A 9778-nucleotide genomic window follows, 5' to 3' on the forward strand; every position below is an offset into this window, starting at 1 on the left:
AGACAGGCAGGCAGACAGACAGACAGATTAAGATTTTTATAACATTAGAATACTGTACAGGAAACCCTCGCTACTCGTGGGTTTGGCATTCGCAGTTTCAAATATTCGCGAATGCTGAACCCACATTTTAAATACACTTTATACACTTACAGGAGCTCCTCGGGATCTCCACGCTTGCTGCCGCTGCACTCCCACCGTCATCGTCGGAGTCGTGCCCACCCCCCAGCCATCAGGGGCACTGAGTTCATGAACGCAGTGCCTTATTTGCGGATTTCGCCATTCGCAGGGGATATGAGAACATATCCCCCACAAATGGTGAGGGTAGCCTGTACTTTAATTTTAGCTCACTACCTTGTTTTCACTTTATGATAAGTCAAGGAGTTTGCACCATAGTAGCAATAACTTAGACATTTGCTTAAGGTTTGTTGTTGTTTCTGGAATAAAGGCTTGTCTATATACCAAATCATTAAACTGGTTTTAATGTATATCTTTGGTTATCTTCATGCAAGGCTACTGGTACATATTCCTTTTTAAGAGTAAAGAGTGCAATTTAAGTTCAATTCAATTAGGGCACTCTTATTCTGACAGAAGAGTGCCCACAACTAGACCTACAGTGAGATAACCAAAGACATGAATTAAAATCAGTTTCTTTTAACCCAGTTTGTGTGTAGACAAGCCATAAGTGTATGTAAAGGATCTAGAACCTGGAAAATAAAAAAGTGTAACATACACAACAGGTTTGGCTTGCAGAAAGACTGAATCTGCATTCCTGGCCCAAGATCAGCATTACCTGCTACATTATATTTAAAGTTACTTAGGGTGGTGTCCTGGCTCTCTGGGGAAACGCAAGTAGAACTGCTTTGCTCCACTGGTTCCCTGCCAGCCATTCCAATTCCTTCAGTAACTGGACTGTCCCTGCACAAGACAGTGCTGTTAGAAACCCCATTTATACTCTTACAATCCACATACATGATACAACATACTACCCAGTTTATTTTGTTTCGAGGCATTGTTTGTTATGGGCTACAACAGGGGTGGACAACTATTTGGGATGGAGGACCATGAGTTTTGGTGAGCTGCTAAGGGCCACATACACGAAATGAATGGTATTTAACAATAACTATACTTAAACATCGTTGTGGCATTTATAGTATAAAGGATCCTTCATGTAATTTCCACACTTAATCAAAATAACACGTATTAACATACATAACAACACTTATTAACATGCTAATGAACACGATACAGGTCTACCTAAAACTAAGTTGTGGGCCGGACAGAATCAATCAGTGGGCCATGTTTTGCCCACCCCTGGGCTACAGTTAGCCGTATGGTAAGCTGTTCCACATGCTGTAAAAGCTTGCGTGTCAAACATCAACATTTTCCCTGGGATTTCGCTTAAATAAAATATTCCTTTTTTCCTGGATATTTATTTCATAGGGCACAGGAAGAAAAGAAGATGACAAGAACATAGGCTAAGAAGTGGTCTACTGAGGAGGTAAGTCATAAATGGCTCAAGGGAGTGGAAGGTCTAAATGCAGATACATCAAGGAAGAATGAGATACCTGACTTCTGCCTGGTTCCCACATAAATTTAGTAAATATTAAAAAAGAAATGAGTAGGAGTGTGATTTTACACAAAGTAAGTCAGTACTACCCATAACCATGGGTGCAGCTACACCCTTTTAGATCCTTGTATAATTCAATAGAAGTTAAAAACACTGGAACATCACAGCCATAAATCAGCTCGTGATCCACCTTCATTCTACTGACATGATACACATTAGAAACTGCTGCAAGCCTACAGGTAAAACATTTAAAAAGATCAAGTTCAGAAATATTTTATTGAGGATACATTACACCAACATAAGTACATTTCTATTGGTATAATTACATTCACACGATACATCCACCCCCCAAACTGGACACAGTACTCCATGTGAGGTATTACCAGTGCGGCGCAGAGCGAAAGAATCACTTCCCTTAATTTGCAAGAGCTACTCCTTGCAAATCAAAGGAAGAGATTCTTCCACTCTGTTGCACAGATAAGGCCTCACCTGGAGTACTGTGTCCAGTTTTGTGCCCCACACTTCAAGAAAGATGTGGACAGTTTGGAAAGAGCCTAGCAAAGAGTGACAAAAGTAATTAAAAGGTCTGGGAAACATGATTTAGGAGGGAAAACTGAAAGAACTAGCTAGTATTATTTAATCTGGAGTAAAGATGACCGGGGGGGGGGGGGGGGGGGGGTGCTGTATTTAATAACAGCCTTCAAATACCTGAAGGGTAATTATAAAGTGGATGGAAATAGATTTTTCTGTACTCTATAGCTGTTAAGAATAGAGTACTAGGAACAATGGCCTCAAGCTGCAGGGGAAGAAATTTAGGTTGGAGATCAGGAGGTACTTTCTGACAATGAAGGTGGTCAGGCATTGGAACAGGCTATCTAGTGCTGTGGAATCTTCATCCCTGGAAAATTTCAAGAGCAGGGTAGACAAACGCTTGATTGGGATAGTTCGGTCAGAGGTGATCCTACCTTGAGCAGGTGACTGGACAAGATGACCTCATGAGGTCCCTTCTAGCCCTACTTTCCTAGGATACATCCACATGTTTCTACATTAAGATAGTAGTGAAAGACTTAAGATCTTTGTAAACAAGCTCCCATTACAGAATAATGTATCAAAATATTTCTATTTAAAGATCTGATGAATACAGGAACAAATCTGTTAATGAAAATAAAAATTGATTTTTGTATTGATTGGTGATCACTGCTAATAAGAATGGTAAAAGCCTTGCAAACTCAATTTTAGATGCACATTAAGTAAAAGCCACTTAATTTCTGTTTCCCCCATGAGTGAAAATAAAGAGTTTCAAATAGGGCCTTGTGAAATACTCAAAAACAAAGACATCTGACCCCACTGGTGTTAGAAATGCACCTCAAAGTAGAAATGAAGAAATAAGAAGCATAAATCCAGACTAGCGTTAGTTTCTTGAAGTCATTTTTATCTACATATGATGAAGTTTGTAAATCTATTTTCCCCATACAACAGTTCAGCTACAGAATAAGTGCTTATGGAAAATCTGCCCTGAAAATCAGGAGCTAACTGCAAAAGAAACCACACAAATTGCTTTTTGTTAAAACATTTATGGCACAAGGAGTAGCAGCCAGCAAAATTATCTGCAGTAGTGGAGGACCCCACCCATCTCCTTATCTGCCTCTCCCTTACAGCAGAACACCACAATCTGGAGGTTGCTAAATCAATACTTAGATAAGCTTTGCCATCCAATTTTTCAATTGTTGGCTAAACTAAGCAGCTCATTCTTTTCCCAGTCATGAAAGAAAGCCTCTTTCAACATACCCAGGGAGAGTTTCTGTTCCTCTTCCTGCCCCTTGTTCCAGTTCTTCCAGCAGTTCCACTGAAATGCAAAGCAATACATTTTATTAACAGCTCTGACCTCTGCATGTTTTTAACCAGGGAATAAACTCAATCCCCAGAAAATTGAAAAACAGTCACAACTGGCACTAGTTAGTAAAGAACTCAAATTCTGACTCTATTTTCTTGCAGTCATAACACAGTGAAAAGGGGGAATTCACTGTAAAGAGCGATCCCAGATCAATCTCTCAGTTCCATAGACTGATATAGACATATTTCGTAGTTGCTTCATACAGGATAAACCAGCCTGCGCTACAGCATCTCTGCTAAAACTAGTTTGTCCCTCATAAGTCCACAAATGTGTCATCAGGATTAATTCTACAGATGGTTTTGTTGTAACTGGGACAACCAGAACAGGCTAGTAGGATATATGCAGGGAACTATCATATCAACATTGGGACAGCCTTTGCTACTCCTTGCTACTACTGTCTTTGCTCCTAAAGGTAAAACTGATAGTGCCGCCTGCAAACCTTCCCCTCCATACATCCCCCTCCACCACACAGCCAACACCTTTAAAAAAAAAAAGTCTAACCATGCTACCCTGGGACAGACCCAGTCTAGAGTCTCAGAGTAGCACACTGCTCACATATTCACACAGAAAGGCATAATTTGTGGAAATAGCAGCAAAACAAAACTAATTTGAATCATGCAGAAGGCAGGGTAGAGATACACCTTCTACACCATCTAAATCAAAGATGCACGTACGTTTGTAACCCCATGCTTACTTCATCTCATGTTATATTAGTTAGTTTAACTCCACAGCTTGGCTTATTAGTATAATTCTTCTTAGAAGGACAAGCACTCTCTTTTCTGTCTTTTATGAGATAGGAGAAAAGACAAGCACAGGCAATAATGGAATTCCCCATATTGCTCTTCCATCTAGTCTTCCTACAAATTAGTGGATTAACTAAACAAAGTGAAGCAGCTAACCAAACACCCAAGACAAACACATTATGAAATGATTTTGGTAATTTATTTTGCCAGTTACAGTTTGTCACAACCCAAAGTTGTGGTTTTTCTTGTGTGTGCGTGCTTCGGCATTGTTAAATCATGTTCCCGCCAAATTGCAGCTCTTTTGCACGGTGGAGTGTTCTGCTGCAACAGAGAACCCGCGTGCAGGAGCTTTTACCGCCAGTTCTGTAGCTTTCTTTGCATAGTTCGTTTCTTTTGCATTATAGTAATGTGTGATGCAAGGAGTCCCTGCCATTTGTATTGGGATTCGCACCACATTATTGGCCAGTCTTAATGTAGGCACACGTGGTGGCTAGCTATTGGCTTGCTAGCCGTACAAAAGGCTTGGGTGGTTTCTGCCCAAATGGGAGAGAGAGAAAGCATGTGGAGTTTGGGAAAGGAGTGTGAGAATCTCTAAGCGCTGCTGATCCATATGAACCCAGCTTTTTCCTTAAGAGGGCAACAGAGGTTTAATTTGTTGAACCCACGGAGCTTCAACAACTCCGCAGGACTTATTTACCGTCCCCTGGGAGCCTTAACGACTCCGAGGCAACTAACCTCTAGCCTCTCCCCGTTGCCGATCGCAGCCCAGACGTATCCCTATCCTAAGGACCCAATTGTCGAGCCCACGGAGTGTAACAGCTCCGGTGGACCTGGGAACCGAGTAACACTCACGGAGATACAGTTGCTCCGTGGGAACGAATTCTTGAAACCCGCGGACCCTGAATCACTCCGGGGTCAAGGAACCGAGTGTATTAGAGTCCTCCACTGAGAACTCCAGCGGAGCTGAGCCTGGAAAGCTGACCAGCCTACACCGCGACCACCTTGGGTGTAAGTAAATAATCTTTTCAATCAACCATTACGCCTCCGTGACTGATTCTAGCTAGAGCGTGTCATACCGCACTGTGGTCTTTTCCAACCCCGTGTACCCAGGCTACCGGCCACAGCCTGTGTACACACAAAGATGGGTCCCCGGCTCACCCCGGCTCGCACATGGCAACCCAAATGGGATCGGGAGAGAGCTCGCACATGGCAACCCAGGCGAGATCGGAAGTCGGCCCGCACACCGTTTAGCTTTAATCAACTATTGCACCATTCATAGTGTAATAATAATGTGGCATATTTAATACTATATTAAAAAGAGATTAACAATTATTTTTAAAAATCTTTTGAATAAAATGGTATCAATTTTAGAAATAATTTTTATAGGACCCCCCTCTTTATGTTGACTTTAATGGGCTTTTGGATCAGCCCTGCATAGCCCATGATATGTTCAAAACATTAAATAATATTGCCTAGCTAATTAATCTTCACCTTTTGAAGTTGATGAGCAAATATTACTAACCCCGTTTTATAGTCCTGGCAATCTTGGGTACCACTTCCATGCAAATTAGCTTTATGATCACTTTTTCCTACTTTTTAAATCTCTCTTATGTTGTGCAATAGGATGAAACAAAAATGAGGAAACTGGCTGTCACATGCAAAGCAGCAAAAGAAAAAAAAAAAAAAAAAGGAAAAGATAATATACAAAGTACTGTCAAAAGCACTAAGTAAACAAAACCCCAGAGGAAATATCTTCCCTTAACCTCCAATTATAGTCTTTGTATGTGGTATTTACTTTTGTAAGTAACTCATTTTCAGAGAGAAGGGTGATTTTAAAATGATAGTATTCTTTTAAAATCACAGTATTCAGAGACCTCACTGCAACATTGGCTCTCACATCTTTGTTGAAAGATAGGAAAATTCAGCAATTTTGTGTGTAGGCTATAGAACGTGCAGGTTACTGAAATACTAATGAGGTTTGCAGTGTGTTGCTTAAATGATTATATCTAATGATTCCATTTCATTTTTTTCCATTTTTATAATCAATTACTTAGATTAAAACCTTTTGTTAAAATGACTCATTTTCTAGCTGTCAAGCATTAAAACTAGTCTCTAAACACTCTAGGGGAAAAATTAAAATCTAAATAAAAAATTATCAGAAATGCTTTTCTACTTTGTGAAAATACTAATCAGGGTTTGGGGGCTTTTTCTTCTTTAATATACATATAAACATAACTTGAATTTGGGGTCTAAACCACATGATAAAATACCTACTTTTTATTAAGATTCTTACTACAATTACTTACTTCCTTAAGAAATGTATTTACTAAAATTCATTATCCATCTTATTAATTAATTATCCATTATTCCATCCAGGAAGAGCACACCCCAACTGCTGAAACTTCCTTAGCCTGATGAAGGGTTTTTGAACCCGAAAGCTTGCTTAATAACTATTCTCCAACCATTTGGGTTAGTCTAATAAAAGATATCGAATTCACCCAAGGAACCTTGTCTGCCTATATCCTTAGACCAACACGGCTACAACCCAAACCCCTTATCCATCTTAGACACTTACATGGCCCCCACATTACCATAGCACATGAGCTGTTCTTAATTCATTTACTCTCACTATACTGCTGACAGACAGAGAAGTGCTATTATTCCCCTTTTACTGATGAGCACCTGAAGCAGAGAGAAAGTGATTTGTCTTATGTCACACGGAATGTCTGTGGCAGTCTCAGGTCCTAGGCGAGGCCTTTCGCCTTCATGCTTATGACTTAATCAAAATTTCTAGCAACTTGACTAAAGAAGCCTGAATTGGAACCAACATTATAGACAGCAAACATAAAAAAACGTTAAGCGTGAGAATACCCAAGACACTCATCTTTCATGTATAGTAACAGAACGTTCTCACCATTCAGTATTTCATGACCAAAAAACATCTTTACTCCTGGCATACTTCTGCCACTTTCCAAGTTTTTCACTGAAATAATTAAAAAAAAAAAATCACATAGGCTGATCATTTTTTTACAATTAAATATAAGAATTAATTGCGCCAAAATGAAGGCAAAACACAGTAACTGTTCTTTTTACTAATGACATATGGCAAAAACACAATATCAACTATTTAAAATGGGTTTTTTTTATTGTTTTTTGTTTCACTTTTCCTTTAGGGAAGGATACTGTATGAAGCTGTCTGGTGGACAGAACAGGCTAGCTATTGCTATGCAAGCCAACTTCGGAGCACAATTGGGTCCCTTGCTTTTAACTTAACATTAAATAGGAGCATTACATTCATTACATTTCCTACTGCTTGTTCTTCATTATGTGAGTCAACTGCATATTTCTGAAATCAACAGATGGTTAGGCTGTGCCTGGTACATTCAGCAGCAGGTACATTCTGTATGGAAGATCAAGCTGACAGTTCTAGTTGGTTTTTTGAATGATTGAAGCTTAATTATTTTTAGACCTATCAGTGAAAGTCAACCATTGAGTAATTTGACTGGCACAGGTTCAAGTTAGACAGAACTGGTTATTGCTGACCAAGCATAAATAAATTAGGATCTCTTGCCATGCCTATTAACTCTTGAAATGTAGTCCATGCACCAAATGAACTTGGTCAACAAAAGTCCTGAGAAGATATTATGCTTCTATTCCACTATAAAAGTCTAAATAATCTTGAAAGGCAAAAATCACAGATTTCTGCCTTGAACATTCAGAATCTGGGCAAGCAGCAGTCTCCATCTGTCTAGTGTAATGTTACCCCCCCCCCCCACACACACACATTCCCCAATGCTTTCAGGGAGGATGCTCTCTAGCATGCCTAGTCCACCTGCCACCACTTGCATGTGCCAAATCTGGAAATGTGAGAGCAAAACTAACTTGGGGTGTCCCCTGAGACATCCCTTAAGCTTGCCAGTGACCAAGCTCTTGAAAGTAAACATATGGGCAGGAGGTGACCAAGAGTCATTTTGTTGCAGTACTTATGGGTTTGGCATGTGTGAGAATGCTTCTGACATGGTTTAGCCTCAGAAAAGAGCAGAAAAATCTGAGTGGTACAACACTCCATTTGGCTTTAGCATAGCAAAATTGCCATATTATATGCAACTAATCTTCCTCACAAAGTAGAAAATGTTCTAATCTAGCCCCTTTTCCATTCCGGTGGGAGACATTCCTAGACACCCCTCTCTCATTACAATGTAGGACAAGGAATGCCATCAGACCCACCCTTCCACCATGGGATGTGGCACTCCAGCAAGTCCCTACCCCATTCAATCTAGAGAATATAGACACCCCTTCAAGATCATGCGCTCTAGCATCTACACAATTACATTATTTCTTTTGATTCCTTTGAAGATTAGTATAGAACCACCTCTGCTTAAAAGAATACTTCTGTTGGAATCCACATGCTGCAACACCCCCTGGAAGAGGCCACATTTCAAGGTGATTTTCATTGTTCTTCCCAGAATCTTGTTGAGGAATTGGTAATCACTGCTAAGATCCATGCTAGCTGATCCCCAAACCAGTTCCTTTAGAAAAGTTGTGCTCAAAGCAGGGTAGAACTCCTCGCACTAAAAGTTTATTTTTTCTTCAGACACCTGCAGGACAGTCCAACAAGAAACATAAAAAGATAGGGTAGAATAATCATTTGAACATCTCTGCTGGGTGACTCAGCGTCTGGGCAGACAAAACCAGACTGGGGACAAAAACTCCCCAGCCTGTAGTTGTTTTGGCTCCATAAATATATGGAGCCTTTGGATTCATAAGCAATTGTTTGTTCAAAAGCATCTGAGAGATCATCTCCTCCAGGCCCTCTCACACAGCCCAGAAAGCAGACTGTGAAAAACAAGCCTTATAATTAATGTGCAATAGGAAAAGAACAAGGGAGAGAGGAGCACTGCCAACACCTTGATGCTGAGAGACAGGGAACTTGTTAGATTAGTGCAGGCACTGGGATGCCTGTCCCGAGAGCAGGGCCATGCCCTGGGCTCCAGAGGAAGGGAAAGAACAAAAACCGTGGTCCCTGCCAATCCGACCTGAAAGAAAAATCCGTCCTGTCCCCTGCCCTGATCAGTTTGACTATGAGCACATGGGTGAGGCTCTCCAGGCAAGTCCCTGAGGGGTGTCTAAGCGCTGGCAGAGCAGCAGTGCACTCAGCCAGTTCCTGGGGGTTGCCCCGCCCAGTGCTTCAGAGGAAGCTGAAACAGAACCAGACGACGCCGTTGTGAGGGGGGAGGAGACCCCCCCGGCCGAGAAAGGCGGGCAGCCGGAGGCCTGACGCCCGGGCCCCGCACACCGCCTACCCGCGGGGGCCGGTGTCCTTCGGCCTGTTGAGGGAGTACACCCGAACCCCTCCCTCCAGCCCGCGAGAAGGCGCAAGACTGGAAGCTGGGCAGGAGAGCCCATACACAGCACGTGACGCATCTCTCAGCCCAGCTCGGGGCGTGGGCGCCACCTCGCCTCCTATCTGCAGCAATCAGCCACTCGCAGTGCGCAGGCGCAGCCCGTCTTCCACGCCCCGGAGCGCCTACAGCTCCCACAATGCACTTGCCGATGGGGGCGGAGCCGCCATTG

The 9778-nt window shown here is 41.8% G+C and overlaps 1 protein-coding gene across 8 annotated transcripts in view; it reads right to left on the reverse strand.

The window, feature by feature from the left end:
- The window catches only part of EXD1 (exonuclease 3'-5' domain containing 1), a 35967-nt gene extending 26286 nt beyond the window's left edge, over window positions 1-9681 (reverse strand). For 5 of the 8 annotated variants that reach the window (XM_006024601.3, XM_025205318.1, XM_006024600.3 and 2 more), the window contains exons 1-5: window positions 9508-9601; window positions 8577-8802; window positions 7119-7187; window positions 3356-3413; window positions 791-915 (exon numbers count right to left, since the gene is read on the reverse strand). In XM_006024601.3, coding sequence (XP_006024663.1) covers window positions 791-915; window positions 3356-3413; window positions 7119-7187; window positions 8577-8709 — 385 coding nt within the window. In that variant the 5' untranslated portion in view covers window positions 8710-8802; window positions 9508-9601. Of the gene's footprint in view, window positions 1-790; window positions 916-3355; window positions 3414-7118; window positions 7188-8576; window positions 8803-9507 lie in introns of those variants that run through there. The other 3 variants (XM_006024599.3, XM_014520377.2, XM_025205320.1) reach the window with 3 other exon arrangements.
- Window positions 9682-9778: the final 97 nt, after the last annotated feature.

The sequence above is a fragment of the Alligator sinensis genome, unplaced genomic scaffold (genome assembly GCF_000455745.1).
Source record: "Alligator sinensis unplaced genomic scaffold, ASM45574v1 scaffold108_1, whole genome shotgun sequence".
NCBI lineage: Eukaryota > Metazoa > Chordata > Crocodylia > Alligatoridae > Alligator > Alligator sinensis.